The following is an 18769-nucleotide window of genomic DNA, read 5'->3' on the forward strand; positions in this document are numbered from 1 at the left end:
AACAACAACCCGCTTCTGCAGAGAGAAGGAAACCTGCATGCTCTGTGGGAGTGGGCCTCAAGAGCAGACTCCCGGCTTGATGGAAGGGTTGGCTGGTCTGCTGGGCCTCCAGAGAGGAAACAAAAAGAAAACTTGCACTTCAGTGCGGATGCTGTGCACCTCGGTGACTCAGCTGGTTGAGTGTCTGACCCTTGACTTTGGCTCAGGTCATGATCTAGAGCTGTGAGATGGAGCCCCACATCGGGCTCTGTGCTGGGATGAAAGCTGCTTAAGATTCTCTTTTCCTCTGCACCCCACGAACCCGCTCCCACTCTCTTGAAAAAAGAGAATAAATAACTGAATCTGAATTCATTCCAAATGCAATTTTATAGAACAATTTGACAAAAACTTTGTAATAATTGTGTCTGAGACGTTGAAAGAGCTAAATGAAGGTTTAATAAGAAATTATTTTAACTTAGTAAGAAATTATTTTATCAGGGCGCCTGGGTGGCTCAGTGGGTTAAAGCCTCTGCCTTCGGCTCAAGTCATGATCCCAGGGCCCTCGGATCGAGCCCGGCATCGGGCTCTCTGCTCAGTGGGGAGCCTGCCTTTCCCTCTCCCTGCCTGCCTCTCTGCCCACTTGTGATCTCTGTCTCTGAAATAAATAAATAAAATCTTAAAAAAATATATTTTTAAATGGCTATAAAGTATAATGAATGCAGAAAAATGTTCAGTATATGTTGTCTCCAGTGTGATTGTATTTCTGTATAAATTATGTTTATACAAGAATATATCTATTAAAAATAATATATACAAGATATATTCTAAAAATTATTTTTAAATGGTCATCTTTGGAGGGGGGCACACTGACTTAAACATTATTTTTACTTGTTGGCCAAGCTAGTTACTTTGAAAGACATCTGAATGTACATGTCCAATTTATTTACTTATATGTAAAGAATACAGACTATTAGCAGAACATGGAGTGGGAATAGCGTACGACACACGTTAGATGTTAAATAAATAGCTGCTGAGTGAACTGAATGGATAAGTCACATTATATATATGATTCTGCAACCTGATTTTTTCATTTAGGCATTTATCACTGAGAATTTCCCCAAAGAATTAAAAACAAAAAGGACTAATCCTACGCACACCCTTTTGTTAAAATGGAAGTCCACTGTGTGGACACTCCCAAATGTATTTAATCCAGTGGTTCCCAGCTGAGGGTGGTGCTGTTGCCTCACGTATGTGAGAATGTAGGTGGAGGAGACAAGGTCATTTCTTGGGTTGAAGGCGATGATACTACTAGCATTTAGTACCCAATCTTATACTTTCTTCAATATGTAAAAATCTGGCCTGTGGAAAAGGCCTGGTACTTTTGTTGAGAAATACTGATTACTAATCTCTTCTCTGTGGATTTCAGACTGATTCCAAATTTCTGTTATAATGATTGGCATTCATTATGCCCTTGCTCATGTATCTTGCCTGTTTCTTAGATGAGTTTCTAGAACTGAAATTATGGAGTATCAGAATATCTACATTTTAGAGTCTTTTGCTACACACTGAAGTAATGTTTTCCAGAAATACATGATATTTTCTCCAGAAAGTCTTTTCATTTCACTCCTTAGTATTTAGATTGATTATCCTTTTCTTAAAAAATCTCTCCCCCACCCAAGATTTTATTTGACAGAAAGAGTGCACAAGCAGAAGGAGAGGGAGAAGTAGGCCTTCCGTTGAGCAGGGAATCCAACGTGGGGCTCGATTCTAGATCACCTGAGCTGAATCCGGCACTTAACCAACTGAGCCACCCACGCATCCCTAGGTTGACTATCTTTTTATATGTTTACTGGTATTTGGCATTTTTTTTAAAAGATTTTATTTATTTATTTGACAGAGATCACAGAGAGAGAGGAAGGGAAGCAGGCTCCCTGCTGAGAGCCTGACGTGGGACTCGATCCCAGGACCCTGGGATCATGACCTGAGCCGAAGGGAGAGGCTTTAACCCGCTGAGCCACCCAGGCGCCCCGGTACTTGGCATTTTTAAATTTGAAAACTGCTTATTTGTATGTCTTACACATTCTTGTACTAGAGTATTCTTTTCTCTTTAATTGCAAGGTATTTAAAGTATACATTATATGTATATATTGTGATAGGATTCTCCCTATCTAGTTAAGTAATATTCATCGTTTTCTTACTGACCTTAAGTCGGTAAGGTCAGAAAGACCTTACTCTTTAAATTTTAGTAATACTAATTGTCATCAATGTCACAAAACTTTTTTCCTGTTTGTTACCTGTTTTTCAATATTGTTTATGGTATTTTCTTTCTTCCTATATAAAGCTTTTTCTTTTGTCATCAAATCTTTTTCCTTTGAGACATCTGAAATCTGCAATGTGCAAAAGTGGTTTTCCCCACCTTGAGATCACAAAAATGACAATTTCGTTTTCTTCTATTATTTCTGTGGTTTCCTTGTGAACATTAGAATTTTTGATCTGAAGCAGATCTAAAGGTGAGGGGTAATATTTGCTACTATGAGTTGGCTCTTTTGTTTGACACTTTTCGCAGTGCCTGTAGTCTCAACATGTCGTGTGTGACCACCTCACTGAAATCTCTAATAAAATTTTTCTTTTGGGGTTTTGATATAATAATCCTACCATATACAGTAAGAATTTTATCTCCTTTTTCTTTTCTTGACTTAATGTACTAGAAATTTTTGGAGGTGATGAATAATGATGTTGGTTTTTGACAATGTCATCTGGTTTCTGACTTTCGTGGGAAGATCCCTCATGTCTCAGAGTTGTGCAATGTTGGTTGGTGGGCTGATCAGTTTTTAAAAACATATTTCTCATCTTCTTAAAATATACAAGGTACTTCTAGGGATGCTTTAAATAGCCTACTTCTCTTCACAAAGCTGTTCAAATATATGTGAATAGATGTTCTCTTTCATTTTTCAATAAATCCCCTAAGGGAACAGAGGATTAGCAATGCCTACACGATCAGTTACATGTTAAGGAGGAAGTGCCTTATTTAATGGGCAACTCTTTATTTTCCATTCTTCCAACACTGGTTTGCAGTTCTTGGTCTACCTTTCTCATGAAACATGGCTCCTGGTAACTACTGGCGAGACTATGTCATAGAGCATAAAAGCTATCTATCCCCAAGAGGGTTCTCAAAATGTTTTTCTTTAAATCGATAGACTGACCTCTTGTAGTGGCTACATTAGAGATTACAATATACCTTCAGATATAAAACCTCTGTCCTGTTTCAAAAGACACATGTCCCACTGTTTTTATTCTCTGTACAAAAATGTTAAGTTCTAGACACAAGTTGACATTTAAAGCTTAACCAAAGTTGCAGGGGGAGAAAAGAAAAGAATAAAGTTAAATGCTACATGTTGGACACAGAAGGAAAGGAAATACCTTCTTACCTGCACTTCAATCTGTAGGTCTTTGTCCAGGAGCGCTCGCTTTTTTAGTATTTCCGCTTTGAGTTGTTCTTTGTGTTTGAAGAGCAGCGCAGACAGCTTGGTGGCATTCTGCTTGCTACGCTTCTGTTCCACGCTCTCTTCGCGCTTCCGTTTTTTTGCTGCCTGTTTTTCTTCTTTATCTATCTTATCCAAAATATACTTCATCACCTGGTTACACACAATCATTCTAGAGAGAAATAGACAATCCATGTGACGCTGGGCATTTCAGTCTGAAATGGCTTAAGAAATCATTTTTCTGTATCTCTATGGTTGATACACAAACTTTCTATGATTGGTAAGTTTCAAGGAGTGATTCAAACCAGTTATGAGCAGCTAGCAGTGCCAAGTGTTCTCATTTAACGAACTTCAGCCAAGATTAAAAAAAAAAAAAACAACAACCGTAACCTCAGACCTCCTGAGCATGTGCACGCTAAAGAGGAAAGGCTGGTATTCAACGAGTCGCTGTGTTCCTGGGTTTTAACATTTCTCCCTACCTTTGATTCTCTTCTCTTTCAGCTGGAGTCATGGTCTTTTTCTGCTTTAAATGTTCTATTACAGCATTATGCTTCATCACCACCTTCAGGACAGAACAAAATCCCAAAGTGCATATTTTATATAATGACTGCAAGTTGGTATACAGAAAACAACAGCAGAAATCTGAGCACGTGTATGTTTCCCAAAGAAACGATAAGAATTTTATATCCTAATACAAATAAGATTAGAGCTACAACAATATGGCCTGGGTGCTTACCGTGTACTGGGCACTGTGCTAAGTAAGCACTGGACATTACCTCAATGAGTCCTCCTAACAACCCTGAAGGGGATCGTTTTATAGAAGAGATTCTGAGACATGAAAAACCTAATTCACTTGTTTGAGATTAAGCACTATAAGCTGTAATTTTTACCCAGCTGTGATTCTCCAACAGCCATTTTTTTTTTAACATTACGCTCTCTTCCTTGGAATCAATTTCAGATTATTTCCCCTCCTTCCCCATCCCACTTTGCACAGAGATTCGGATAAAGATAGACATTGTGATAATTCTCAATTTACAGACTACACAATAGTAAAAGCTGGGTAATGATGCATTTGAACATATACATGACATCAAGTTATAAGAATATTACCATACACGTTTAAAATCCCTTTGTTGTTTAAAAAAGTGCTTCTAACCACACTGTATTAGAATCACCAAACGTGCTAAGAGACCAGGTCTGAACTACTCCCCCCCAAAATGGAATGATGCTCCTAGGACATGACAGAGGTGCTGACTATCGCCACAATGGCGATCATATTCCAAGTATGAGTCTATCAAATCAACATATTGTACACCTTGAATTTATACAATGCTATACATTGAACACATCCCAATAAAGAATAAAAAAAGCTTCCACATACATGACCTCATTCAATCATTACAATAATCCTGTATGGCTGGAAAGAGAGGGATTATTAATGAGGATATAGAGCTCAGAAGGGAGAGATGAGTTTCACAGACTGAATGGAAGACCCCGGAACTGAACGCAGGTCTCATTGACTTGGGAACACTTGAAATCCACACTCAAACGCCTCACATAAGGCTGTCGATGCAAAGACGGTTTTCTCCAGTGATGCTACAGGGTCTTATACGTGTGACTTCACTTTAAGTAGAATAATTCTAACTCCTCTAAATGGCCTTATTACTTAGCTAAGCCGCTACTGGAGGATGCCACTTTTTATTTAAGCTACCGAACAGAAGAACGTCAACCTTTTTACGAGGGTGTGGTTAGAAATGCAAATGAGTTCCCACTGTCTATAATTTGCTTGGCCTACATGCAAACTAAGGAGCGACAATTGCAAATAACTTCAAACAAAGGGCTATGGCGCCTAAAGTGGCTTTGAGCTCGGGCAGACCTTCAAGTTTTGTATTCAGGGGTACTGAACCTCCTAACTCCATTCTTCCCATCTTAGTTCTCCTGGAATACAGGTAGTTCTTCTAATAAGCACTGATTGTTTACATCCAACCAAGAGTTCCAAGCCACGGTAGTCTTTCGTTACTCCTCGGCAATCCAGTGCTGCTTCTAAATTGAACCATCAATGCCTTTGTCTCATCATGTCGGAAACCTAACACAGCCAACACTAGGTCTACTGCACAGCACAACCATTCAAGCTACTGAACATGCTGCTTTTACTTAATAACTTTACCTGTTTCTGAATGATTTCACTTTGATTAGAAGCTTGGAGGGTGTGTTCCCGCTTAATTTCTATCTGTTGCTGCTTCTTCTTTTGCTGCTGATCCCTGAGTTGCTGAACCCTTTGCAACTGCTCTTGCACACTGGCTGCCTGCACTGTAACCACATTCTGAATCTGGTGAGTCTGCACAGGACTGCTTTGCTGAATTTGAATAGGTAACTGGAGCTGGATTTGCTGGGGCACACCACCTTGCTGAGCCTGCATCTGAGCCACAACCTGTGACTGGATCTGAGAGAGAACCTGGACTTGCTGCAGCGGAGGCACAGCAATGACTTGGGGCTGCGGCTGCTGTATCTGGAGCTGAGGACGGGATGGGGATGAAACAGTAACTTGACTTAACGTCTGTCCTGATGAAAGAGTTTGAGTTGGAGACTGTACCTGGGGTTGTGATTGTGGCTGGCCCTGGGAAGGTATCGGAAGAGATGTATGTGGCTGAATTGGAATCGGTTGTGAGGTTGTAGTCTGAACCTGGGATTGCTGTCCAGGAGACACTTGGGATGGAGTCGATGGACGTATTCGAGTCTGTGGTGGACTTTGAACGCGAGCAGGAGACTGTCCTTGGACATGACTTTGAGGCTGACACTGTACTGCGGCCTGGGGTTTGGAGGACTGTGCTTGGGTGGGTTGTGCTTCAGGAGGGACATGGGATGCAACAGTTGTTTGGGTCTGAACTTCAGGCTGAGTCTGAACTTCAGGCTGAGCTGGGGACGGGGGCTGGGTTTGGGGCTGGGGCTGAGCTGAAGGCTGAGCAGTCTGTGGCTGGGCTTCTGGAGGACTCACACTTGAGGACTGAGCTGGCGGCAGGGTTTTGGCTTGTTGCACCTGTGTCGGGGGTGATAATTTACTCTGTTTTTGTTCACTTGTACCTGTGAAAAAGAAAGACCAAATATTTCTATTACTCTAGAACATGGGACCTTGGTCAAGAAAAATATGAAGGGGATTTTCTAAAGGTGAGAATTCTGAATTGCAGTATAGAAGACTGATGCCTTAGAAATGCGTTCCACAAACGCACCTGAGCTAGGATTCTCCTAACTGGGGAGCCAGGTCCTGCTTCAAGGCTGCCCTCCGCACATGCTGCTAACTCTCCAGAGCGCTGGGTTTTAAAGCAAGGCGCCATCTCTGGAAATCAGCCAGGACTTCTGGCACAGGCTAATGCTAAACCCTCCTTTTTCTCCTACGGCACGGTGAGGGCAGCTTGCAGGAGCAGGCTAACGAAGTGGTTCTGGACCTGCAGCTCTCAGACGGAGGCTATGAGCTGGACAGACAGACCCAGCCTCCCGGAGATTATCTGCAAGATTCAATCGGTGCCTACGAGGCTGGGAAAGAAGCAAGTATGGGCAGAGTTACCATGACAGCCACTATTTTTTTGCTCCGCACCCCAATTTTCTGTATTTTTTAGGGGGGGAATGGAGAGGATAGGGAGGAATAAGAGACTCTGTGAGGGTGACCAGTCAGTCATCTCATAAGCTCACTGGCTTGAGGCACATCCCCCCAAAGATAAGCAGTGGGTCTCCCGTCCCTCTATTAGCCCAGCCACTGGAGTAAGAACAGGCAGCATTGCTGGTAACCCCACGTTCTACCTGCTGCTGTAGTGGAGACGGTGGTGGTGGTGGTGCTGGCTGCTGTGGCTGTTGTTGCCAAAGGTGTAAAGAGGAACCGCTGAACGGTCCCATTTGGCATGGCAGCTTGCATCAGCTGTTGTCCTGGACCCGGAAGTATAGTCACCCCCTGAGGTATCAACTGCAACTGTCCAGTCGTTTGACCTTGTCCTTGAATTACTACTGTCAAACCTTGATTGCCACCCTGTGGAGAAGAACAGACAACATATAAGCAGTGTTCATGGCATCAATCTGTAAGTATACCACTTTTACGGTGGTAAAATAATGTTACAGTGGTAACACAGTGAAAACATGTATGTGGATGTGCACTGAACAGCATCAGAAGGAATTCATCTAAGCTAAAATAAGAATATTTATGTGGAAAGACTGATGTTGTATAGTGGAAAAAACATGAACTAACAACCCAGAGTTCCAGTCCAACCTCTCCAAATGGACAGCCAGGTATCTGTCCACAAGTAGTATTACTCTTCCAGACCTGAATTTCCCCAATCTATAAAATAAGGGCACTGAGGTAAATGGCTAATGCCTCCACAAAATTCTGATTATTTATATCCTATTATTATATATCATATTATTTTAAAATTTTCAAAGCATCTTTATAGATACTGTCTTGTTTGATCTTCACGATTGACTTGTGACTTTGTGGAGTAGGGAGAGAAAATATTACTATGATCTTATCATTAATCAGAAATTCAAGGTTACAAAGCTCAAGTCACTTGCCCAAAGTTAGAGACCAAGTTAAAGGAAAGATAAAATGAGGCGCCCAGGTCTCCTGGTTTCAGTTTTTCAGCATGTACCAGATGACCCATGGTGTGTGTCTGTGTCCACTTGGGGTGTAGACAGGGAATGCTAACACCAAGTCAGGAGGTTGCTAATGTCCACACTGTTGTCAAAATGGGGACCAGGAAGTAAAAACTCTGTATGTACTACCTCCCGGACACGTGTATGCACATATCCTCAACTCTGCTAGATAATGCTAGGAGTTTTCCAAATGACTAAACCAGTTTATACTACCAGAAGTTGTGCATGAAAGTTCATTTTGTTTCATGTTTTTGCCAATTCTTGATCCTGACATTTTAATTTATACCAAGCTCTTATGTAGTTTTAATATGCACTTCCCTCATTACTAATAGAGTTCAGTACTTTTTTTCATTTTGGACATTTAGATTTCCACTTTCCTCTTCAAGTTTTTGTCTTTTTTTTTTTAAACTGAACTTTCTTTTTGCCTCCTTGATTTTTAGTAATTCTTCATGTCTTTATTTGACAGTATTTGTATTTTCTCACTCTTTTCACTTTTATAATGTTTGCCGAACTGAAGTTCTTTTCTTTTTTTTTAAAGATTTTATTTATTTATTTGACAGAGAGAGATCACAAGTAGGCAGAGGCAGGCAGAGAGAGGGGGGGAAGCAGGTTCCCTGCTGAGCAGAGAGCCTGATGCAGGGCTTGATCCCAGGACCCTGAGATCATGACCTGAGCCAAAGGCAGAGGCTTTTCAGGTGCCCTGAAGTTCTTATTCTCGATGTAGATGAATTTGCAAATCTTTTCCTTTACCATTAGTGTTTTTTTTTTTTAAAGTAAGAAAGCCCTTTTTTTCCTGCCTTAGGTTATGAAGGTTTTCTTCTATCATATCTTCTGAAAGTTTTATAGCTTTACCTTTCATAGATAGGGCTTTTATCCTCCTGGAATTGAGTTTATGTGTGAGGTAGTGGCCTAGTTTCACAGCTTCCCATGTAAACTTAATTGTCCCAACACCATTTACTGAACAGTCTATCCTTTTCTCAGTGACCTGCAATGACACCTCCATCATAGAAAGAGTGTCCACATATGTATGGGTCACTTTCTGTATTCTCTGTTGGGCTACTGATGTGTCTTTGTTGTCTGTACCTTTCTTTATTAACAAGGAGGGATCATAAGAAGTTTCAGTATCAGGTTATCACATAGGGAAAAGACTCCTGTTCTTCAAAAGTGTTATAAGCTTTTCCTTCTCCTTTGCACTCTCACATAAATTTTTAAACATCAGCCTGTCAAGTTCCACAAAAAAAAAAAAAAAAAAAAAAAAACCCTCCTGGGATTTTTATAGGAACTGCATTCAACTGATTACTACTAGAAGAACCAATAATGATAACAATCTTACAAGATAGCAACTTACGTAGTCAGATTTTATTTTTCCCATGGAAACCGGTCAACTAGTAATGTTTTGGTACTTAAAAAGATTATCCATCTGGCTGTTTTAGTTTACAGTCTAAGGACTCTAGATAACTGAAATTCATTATATCTCTCCTTTGAGAAGTATTTTTGTTCGACTCTAGGAAGCAGCCATTTCTTTAAAAAGTGCATTGCAAACTTCTGGGAATAAGTACATGGCTGCTTTTGTTTTACAAATATTTGATTGGGGGGGGAGGCAGGGGGAGGGAGAGGAGGAGGAGAGAGAGAATCTCAAGCAGATTCCCCGCTGAGTGTGGAGCCCGCCCCAAGGATCAGTCCCACCGTCTCTGAGATCATGACCTGAGCCAAAACCAAGAGCTGGATGCTTAACTAACTGAGTCACAGAGATGCCCCAAGTACATGTTTATTTAAACTACTGCAAGAAAGGGGCGCCTGGGTGGCTCAGTGGGCTAAGCCGCTGCCTTCGGCTCAGGTCATGATCTCAGGGTCCTGGGATCGAGTCCCGCATCGGGCTCTCTGCTCAGCAGGGAGCCTGCTTCCCTCTCTCTCTCTCTGCCTGCCTCCCTCTCTCTCTCTCTGCCTGCCTCTCCGTCTACTTGTGATTTCTGTCTGCCAAATAAATAAATAAAAAAAAATAAAAATAAAAAAAAAAATAAACTACTGCAAGAAAAAATAAATGACCACCCTCTATAATTAAAATGAATGTTAACGAAGTGGAATTAAAAACTTAAAGAAAAAATTAAAATGAAGCTGCATTACTTACGTGGCCCTGTGTTAACTGAGTGAGCTGAGCCATGGTAAGCTTCACTTGTCCCTGCTGGGGGCGCGGGGGCTGTGAGGCCGAAGACTGCAGGTTTGTGCTGGGTGTTCCGGAGGTTAATCCCTTCTGCGCTGGCGTCGAGGAAACAGCACTCGGGGCAGAGATGGCGGTGGAGACAGGCTGCCCTCGAATGATCTGAGTCACCACCTGCTGAGGGGCACCTATGGGCACAGCAAAATGCTCTGAATGCTCAGATGCCCTGCGGCAGCATTCTGAGTTGAAATGTTGTTCAACATGTCAGATGAGTGCGTACTTTTCAATTTTCAGAAAGACCTATGTGCCGCTGTCAGCCCAAGGATGCACTCAGACATAAACCCTCACCCTGAGTCCCACCTGGCTGTCAGTGAACCTGTTTTCGCGTGGCTCACTGACAAGCGCTCCCCAGTTCTTGCTATCTGCAGTGGAGTAAAAACACAGTCAATATTCTTCCTGCAAGTCTAAAGCTAAAATGACAAATAGGGAAGACTGAAGAAAAAAATACATATTAAGAGCCATTTTATGAGGCTGCCTTTCCTTAGGAATATTTAAAATAAGAAGATAATCTAATATAGAATGAATGCATATGAATTTCATATGAATTTTAAACATAACAAACAGAACAGGACTATTCTGAACCAATTATGTTTATAAATGAGATTTTCTTATAGCTCTTCACCAGTTTGGTAGAACCATGAGGTCAAGGGTCACTTTATCTTCAGTATCAGGGCAAAATGCTCAAAGAATACTTCTAATGCTTACTGTTCAGCATCTACTGAATGAATGAATTTAAATTAGAATGGCTCTATAGCCTTCCAAAAAACTTCCACTTCTCATTTAACTTGCTGAAACTAGAAGAAAAAGCAGGTGGAACTTTTCCCTTGTGGAACAACTGCGAAGAGTAATTACTTGATAGCTAATTTTATATTTACAATGTCCTAATTCGTTATTAGTGACTACTATCACGTTTCTGAGGTTTTACATTCATTTCCTGTCTTTTTTTCCATTGTTGAATATACATTCCTGTAAATATACACAGACATTTCTTTTAATAAATGGTGCTTATGTATCACATTGCACATGTATAACATTTGAAAGTCTGACATTCAGAACACCCTCCCTTTTAATTTTTTTAAAAATAATGCTATGGTGAAATCCCTGTTTATAAATTTTTATACCCTTCTAGTTATTTCCTTAAAATAAATTCCCCCCTACATTGCTGGGTTTCTAGCAAGAAAACAGTACTGAGTTGAATTTTAGATAGATTTTACCAACACACTCTCACCATCACTGAGTTTCCATTTCACTGAACGCTTGCCAACCCTAGGTTCTATCACTAAAGTACAATATTCCAGCAACCAGAAATGGTATGACAACATCACAGTCTCTGAATTTCGTCAATTACTATAAAGGGTCAGCATTTAAACCCGTGGCAAGTCATCGTGCTTCACCTGGGACTCTCTCCACACTCTCCCCATTTCCCTTCTTTCCTACTTCTTTACAGGTGTTTTTTTATAGATTAAAGATATAAATTACAACTATGTAGTCTTCCTACTTTGCATTCTGCCTTTTATTTCTTTTTAGATCTCAAATATTTTCCCCTAATATGCATGTGTGTGTGTTTTTCTTGTTCTGGCTTTAATTTTTTAAAGTTTTCCTGCATTCTCTAATCAGATGTATCTTCCCAAGTACGTTCTCAGTCATGGTATGTGCTGGCTGAGGTCTAATGCCCCGACAAAACTAGAAACTGATTATTTCAGTATCACTTGCTGTAAGTCCAGTCTTTCCTTCCTAATGAAAATGACACCTTTGTGACACTGCAGATTCTCAGAGATAATGCCTCTTTACTGGCTCTCATTGGTCCAGTTTCCTCTGGTGTCACAGTACTAATTCTGTGACAATCAAAATCTTCTAAATTTTTCTGTTAATCTCTCACGTTTATTCTTACGATGAACCAAAACACAGTACACCATCTAAAGTCAAGTGCTTTACTTTGAGAATTTCTGGACCCCATATTATGTCCTTATACTGCAGTTCGAGGAACAACGCATGAAAAATCGCTTTAGTTGATCCCCTGGTACAGGTATGAGGCCATCATAAACACAGATGGATTAAAGGGTTGGTGCTGCTCATTCAGATGACCCCCAATATGTACATGTTAATTTGAGATTATCACCGAAATGTAAATTGAAAAATTAAAAAAAATTATCATATCCATGAAGTCTGTGGATTCCATTTTGGGAAAGGCTAGTGTGACAGTAGGAACAGGGTAAGCTGTTCTACACATAATCAGAGACACAATGCACACATCCACCTACCCTCCACCTCTCTGGCCACAACTCCTAGGATTCTTCCACATCTTCACTGGGCCCCACCAGACCCACTGGCCATCTTACTTTCTTTGACACATGAGACACACTCATATGTGAAACTACTGATTCACATACGCAAGTCAAACATGTAACTGGAGCGACATTAGGGCAATACCAAACAAAGGCTCTACATATCTTGCGATCACCAAATTTTTTCAGATTTGTAAGTATATTATTAGTTGTCATCTACAATTTTTTCTCCTTTACATCACTTTTATTGTTCCCTTTAGCTACCTGATAGCTAGTTTTAAACAGTAATAGATACTAGATAGACTCTACAAACTGCCGCTGCAGCATTAAGTGAAATAATGGATCTTACTTTCTTTTCTGGGGTAAATCCTGTTTAGACTTTAGAAAATTGCTTTTATTTAAATAAAAAACCAGTGCTTTATTTCATTTTGGAACTGTGCTAAAATTATAAAATGAATGGAAAAGATTTAATCTTTTCTTTGCCCTGTGCCCTGGAACTTTTTCTTATAAGAAAGAAATTGCTTCCTAATCATTTCAAAGAATTTTATCCATAAAACCATGAGGTCTGGAAATTTCTGTAGGAAATACTATGGCAACTTTCCAAATTTCTTGATATGAGTCATTGAGACTTGAAATTTATAAGCACAGTATATGCTTATATATTTTATATATATATGTATACATATATAAATACACTAAACTATATACATAGTATATGCCTCATTATTCAAATAGATTTAGTTCCTGAGTATGGGGAGTGAGAATTCCCCGAAGTCTTGCTACAAGGACTCCTATACACAATTCTCTTTTGAGTAAAAAAAGTTCATTCTAGGGGCACCTGGATAGCTCAGTCGGTTAAGCATCTGACTTTGGCTCAGATCATAATCTTGGGGTCCTGGGATCTAGCCCTGCATCAGGCTCCCCACTCAGCTGGGAGCCTGCCTGTCCCTCTCTCTGTCCTTCCTTCTGCTGATGTTCTCTCTCTAATACACAAAGGCTTAAAAAGAAATTCATTCCATGTTTATAGCACTTTCTCATTACTAATTCTGTAAACTAGCATTTTGTTCCCATTTCTCAAGAACAGACTTGCAAAAGAATGGTTTATTTTATTAACATTTGCCCTTTTCTCTTTTCTTTAAAGATTTTATTTTATTTTATTTATTTATTTTGTTTATTTATTTGACAGACAGAGACCACAAGTAGGCAGAGAGGCAGGCAGAGAGAGCAGGGGAGCAGGCTCCCTGCCGAGCAGAGAGCCCGATGCGGGGCTGGATCCCGGGACTCTAGGATCATGACCTGAGCCGAAGGCAGAGGCTTTAACCCACTGAGCCACCCAGGCGCCCCAAGATTTTATTTTTTTAAAGCATTTTTAAAAAAATTTTTAAACATTTTTATTTATTTGACAGAGAGAGCTCACAAGTAGGCAGAGAGGCAGGCAGAGAGAGAGAGAGAGAGAGAGAGAGAGAGAGAGAGAGAGAAGCAGGCTCCCTGCTGAGCACAGAGCCTGATGCAAGGCTTGATCCCAGGACCCTGAGATCACGATCTGAGCTGAAGGCAGAGGCCCAACCCACTGAGCCACCCAGGCACCCCTAAGATTTTATTTTTAAGTCATCTTTACACCCAACATGGGGCTTGACTCTCAACTCCCAGATGAAGAGTCACATGCTCTACTGACCAAGTAGACCAGGTACCCGCCCTTTTTAAATTATTACTTATATTTTAATTTTATTTCCTGTTTTCTTTAAGACTTGTTTTGTATATTTTTCTAACTACTGATTAATACTTAAGAATATGGGTTTTTGGTCTGCTTTATCCTCCAGTGTATTTCAACTGCCTGGAGTAGGTGCTCAAGTAGTTATTGAACATGAGCAAAATGACTTAGTTACTACTCGATAATCTGCTTGAACCTATGCATTTGATGTTCCCTTAACTCAAATGTTACTTATGAGAACATACTTTTTAAAATTTTCAAGCAAGTAAAAATTAGTAGAATAACTTAATTAACTTCTAGCTTTACTATACAGAATGTGGCCTACACACGTTCCACTTTTTGGAAGGAATTCTCCAGGTTTTACTTATGACTCATTATGTGACTGTTTGTACAGAGTCCATATGGACCTAAAACCAATGTGTACTCCTGCAGGTTTAATAGTTGACACACTCTGCTTCTGGTCTACCATGCTTCTGTTGATCCCTCCCTGATATCAAGTAGTTCTTGCTTTAAACACACTAATGAAATCTTTTTTTTAAAAGGGTATTTCTTTTAATTTTTTTTTAAAATAAAAAAAGAATTCATTTGACAGAGAGAGACACAGCGAGAGGGGAAACACAAGCAGGGGGAATGAGAGACGGAGAAGCAGGTTTCTGGCTGAGTAGGGAGCCTGACATAGGGCTTGATCCCAGAACTCTGGGATCATGACCTGAGCTGAAGGCAGACACTTAATGACTGAGCCAGCCAGGCGCCCCAAAGATTTTATTTTTAAGTAATCTCTACACATAATGTGGGGCTTGAACCTATAAGCCCAAGATCAAGAGTCACAGGCTCCACCAACTGAGCCAGTCACGTGCCCCTTAATTGGTTCTTAAAAAGATTCCAAACGGCATCTTCACTTCAACTTTTTATCTTTAAGACAATGTAAAAATCACTGACTTTGGCTCTGTTCCACATTAGCAGGAGAACTCTTGTCCTCCCCGCCCGCACCCTATCTCCCTCTTTTCTTACCTGCTATTTCTGGTCTTTATTTCATGTCCCTTTGCCCATCTTTTTATTAACCTTTTGTGGTAATTCAACTTTAGATATGGTTCTTATTAATATACAGTAGGATTTTTTCTTCTATCTTTACAATATTCAACTTATAAATATGGGAAGTTTAACCTGTTCATATTAACAAAGGGCTGATAATGCCTTTGTAATCTTTATTTAATGCTTTCTGTTTAAATCCTTCTTAGCTGTTTCCTTGATTTTGTCTGTCTTTTGCCACACGGAGTATTGCCTTCACTCATTCTCTTCACTCCAGTGATTTGAATTAATTTATCTTCTATTTATTACAGGTTTTTAGAACATTTTTATTAAGCATAGCTGGATCTATTTTTCCCTTACTCGCAATGCCAGAAATGAAATAATATGGATGTACCCCACAGTGGATTAGAAATTTAGCGTGCTTTGAAGTATTCATTCAAATTGGTATTTTTCAGTATGCAGAGTGGCCAGTAGAGAGTATTACAGATTTCCTAGACTGGTTGTACAGGTGTAAGAGGAAAATGCTGGAGGGATGAATACCTGGCTGCACCATCACAGGTGTTCGAATAATCGCCTTTCCTAGTGTGGACTGCTGGAGCGGTGTTCTAATGACCGTCATTCCAGGGCGGATCTGAGGCCCTGTGATTACCTATAAATGACACAAAGGAATGAGTTAAAATGTTTTTAAAAGGACTAAGAGCATGACGGACTTCGAACACACATCTTTAAACATTCTCTATTGATAAACAGGTTTACAGAAATGACAAAGGCTCTTGGACATTACATTTTAAGTTACATTAAGCATCAGAATAAAGATGGAATTCTGAGGGAAGAAAATTTAATTCAAATGAGATCATACGAAATTCCTTGTCACTGATACCAAGTACCTCTTTACAGGCTAGAAGGGAGGGACAAGACCCAGTGAAGCTTTGTTCTATAACCACCATGGTTACTCACAGGAAAATGTTGAGTCCTATTTTCCCTGAGGTCCAATATGTAAATGTCACCCACAGAATATAATACTATGAGTGGAAACCCAATGTTCTTTCATAGTTTTAGAGGAGAGACTACAGAGCACATTATTTTCAAGTCTATAAAACTTCAAACATTTTCCATGATACTTAGAGCCAAAGAAACGGCTACACATATCTAATACGTATGCATATCAGCTGATAACAAACTAGTTATAATGCCATGGATTCTATTTTCATTCTACTCTTAGTTGCACAGCAAGATTCCCTGGGGACTCCAATGCTGTCCATTGTTTCGTATGAAGGAATTTTCTTTACAAAATCCTAGAAAGCATTTATTATGATTCATAACATATAAAAATATGCTATTAACTAAATGTTAAAAATGAACATTTTACATATGATTTATGCTTAAGAATACAACAGGTTTTTAAAAACAATCAGTACTTTGTCACATATTGTGTAAAAGGCAAAGGAAAATTAGAAGCTGGATTAATCCTGGAAGAGGTTGTTCTAAAAACTTCAACTCAGTGTGCTTCACACTTCAAAGCAAAATAAGCCTGTAAAGAATTCTTACTTGTGACGTGCTTGTGGTTCCTCCAGAGCCTGAGGTATTGGGCCTAATTGTGACTGTTGCTGTCCTGGGCTGGAATGAAGTAAAGGTCTGCTGACTTGTACCTGGACTTGATGGAATGATACCCAGAACTTTCTGCTGTACTTGAACAACGCCTTAAAGAAAGATGGAGAAGTCATTAACAACTGCCCTTTTAATAAAAAGCATCAGGTGTTGCTGGGTTTCTGAGGAGAAACTACGTGTGGCAGGGTTTTATAGTGGGCTACATAGAATGTGAGATCCGAGGACTGAAATCAGTGAAAAGGAAATGAAAAATAATGGCGACAGTATGATCTGGCAAATGTGAATTAAAACTCTTCACATTTCCCTTACCTCCTTGCGTTGCTGGCACATTTACAGCGACAATCTTGCTGTTTGCAGGAAGTGGCAGTTTGGTAATTACTTTTCCTGCCATAGTGACTGGATTGCCTGTAATTTGGAACGTCTGACCTGTGCTGGCAATGGTTGTAGCAGATGTGGCAGCTGTGCTGGTGGCTAATGGGGTATAAGACATTTAATAAGCTTTAGATTTAAAATAACCAGCAACGTAGTGACTTTTAGGAAGGGCACCGATGCATGAAATGTGGCTCATTTTGTATTTTTAAGACAAACATTCCTCTCCACTCAAAGTAAGTGAACTATGTAAATGTTGAAAGGGAAACAATGGAAGAGAGGAGTCTCGCTAATGTACTAGTAATGAATACGAGCTGTAACAAACCAACTGTTACAGCTTGTCTGCTCAATCAGCTGCAGAAGACAGACAATTTTCTAAAGAAATGTTCCATTTCAGTAAAGGAATGAAATTTTTTTTCCCTGAATGAAAGTAGTCTTTTCTTTAATAACAGTTGTATACCTGAATTTGACTGGCCTTGCTTAACCCACGTAGCAAAGGTCTGATGGAAGTTCTTGTTTTGCTGGAATGTTACTGTAGCTGGAGATCCAACTTTAGTAGTGAGTACCATTTTAGTTCCAGTTGTAACTGAGCCACTTATGGGGGCCACCATAACTTTTTGTGCTGGAGAAATGGTACTAGTTGTACTGTTTGTTGGGGAAGTGGTGGAAGCTGCAATTACTGTAGGCTTCTGCTGTTCCAATCGTTTCTAGAAAAGCCAGGGACAGAAAACATGAACCAAATAGTTCTCAATAAAAATGAGACCATTCTGCAAGAAGTCCAGCCATAATTTCTCCAAATTTAAGAAACCGGATCAAATTTCTAAAGTATTTCTGAAAATATGTTCATATAAATTTGCCCTTAAACTTAATTTCCTGAAGAAGGCCATATTTTAAGGACTCTAAATCAGAGCCTGTACAAATGTCCAAGCTTTCAGAATGCAAATAAAAGAGACATCGATAATTTCACTGGAGAGAGAAACACCTTGTTGCTTGGCAGCAGAGCTTAGAGAACAGAGGCAAATGGTAGGAACTGTAAAAGGTTTCCGGTTTACTAGAATGTTAACTTACCCAATTAAAAAAAAAAAACATGTCGATATTTAAATGCCACTATTCAAGCTGACAAACAAGGTAGGCAAGCTGAAAATGTTAGTAAAATATCTTCTCTAAACATCTTACATTACTCACGTCACACATTCTTTTTTTTTTTTTTTTTTTTTTTTTACAGAGAGAAATCACAAGTAGACGGAGAGGCAGGCAGAGAGAGAGAGAGAGAGGGAAGCAGGCTCCCTGCCGAGCAGAGAGCCCGATGCGGGACTCGATCCCAGGACCCTGAGATCATGACCTGAGCCGAAGGCAGCGGCCTAACCCACTGAGCCACCCAGGCGCCCACGTCACACATTCTTATAGAAAAATATTTTAGACTATTTCATGCAGAGAGGTATAATCTGATCAG

General features: G+C 40.0%; 1 protein-coding gene across 14 annotated transcripts in view; it reads right to left on the bottom strand.

Annotated features, from left to right (window-relative positions):
* The window catches only part of BPTF (bromodomain PHD finger transcription factor), a 160194-nt gene that overhangs the window by 21475 nt on the left and 119950 nt on the right, over positions 1-18769 (bottom strand). For 7 of the 14 annotated variants that reach the window (XM_032321921.1, XM_032321920.1, XM_032321919.1 and 4 more), the window contains 9 exons: positions 17777-18023; positions 17257-17418; positions 16888-17039; positions 15880-15988; positions 10225-10442; positions 7254-7479; positions 5629-6542; positions 3941-4023; positions 3408-3633 (listed from right to left, as the gene is read on the bottom strand). In XM_032321921.1, coding sequence (XP_032177812.1) covers positions 3408-3633; positions 3941-4023; positions 5629-6542; positions 7254-7479; positions 10225-10442; positions 15880-15988; positions 16888-17039; positions 17257-17418; positions 17777-18023 — 2337 coding nt within the window. The remainder of the gene's footprint in view (positions 1-3407; positions 3634-3940; positions 4024-5628; positions 6543-7253; positions 7480-10224; positions 10443-15879; positions 15989-16887; positions 17040-17256; positions 17419-17776; positions 18024-18769) is intronic. The other 7 variants (XM_032321918.1, XM_032321912.1, XM_032321924.1 and 4 more) reach the window with 5 other exon arrangements.

This window comes from Mustela erminea, chromosome 18 (genome assembly GCF_009829155.1).
Source record: "Mustela erminea isolate mMusErm1 chromosome 18, mMusErm1.Pri, whole genome shotgun sequence".
Taxonomy (NCBI): domain Eukaryota; kingdom Metazoa; phylum Chordata; class Mammalia; order Carnivora; family Mustelidae; genus Mustela; species Mustela erminea.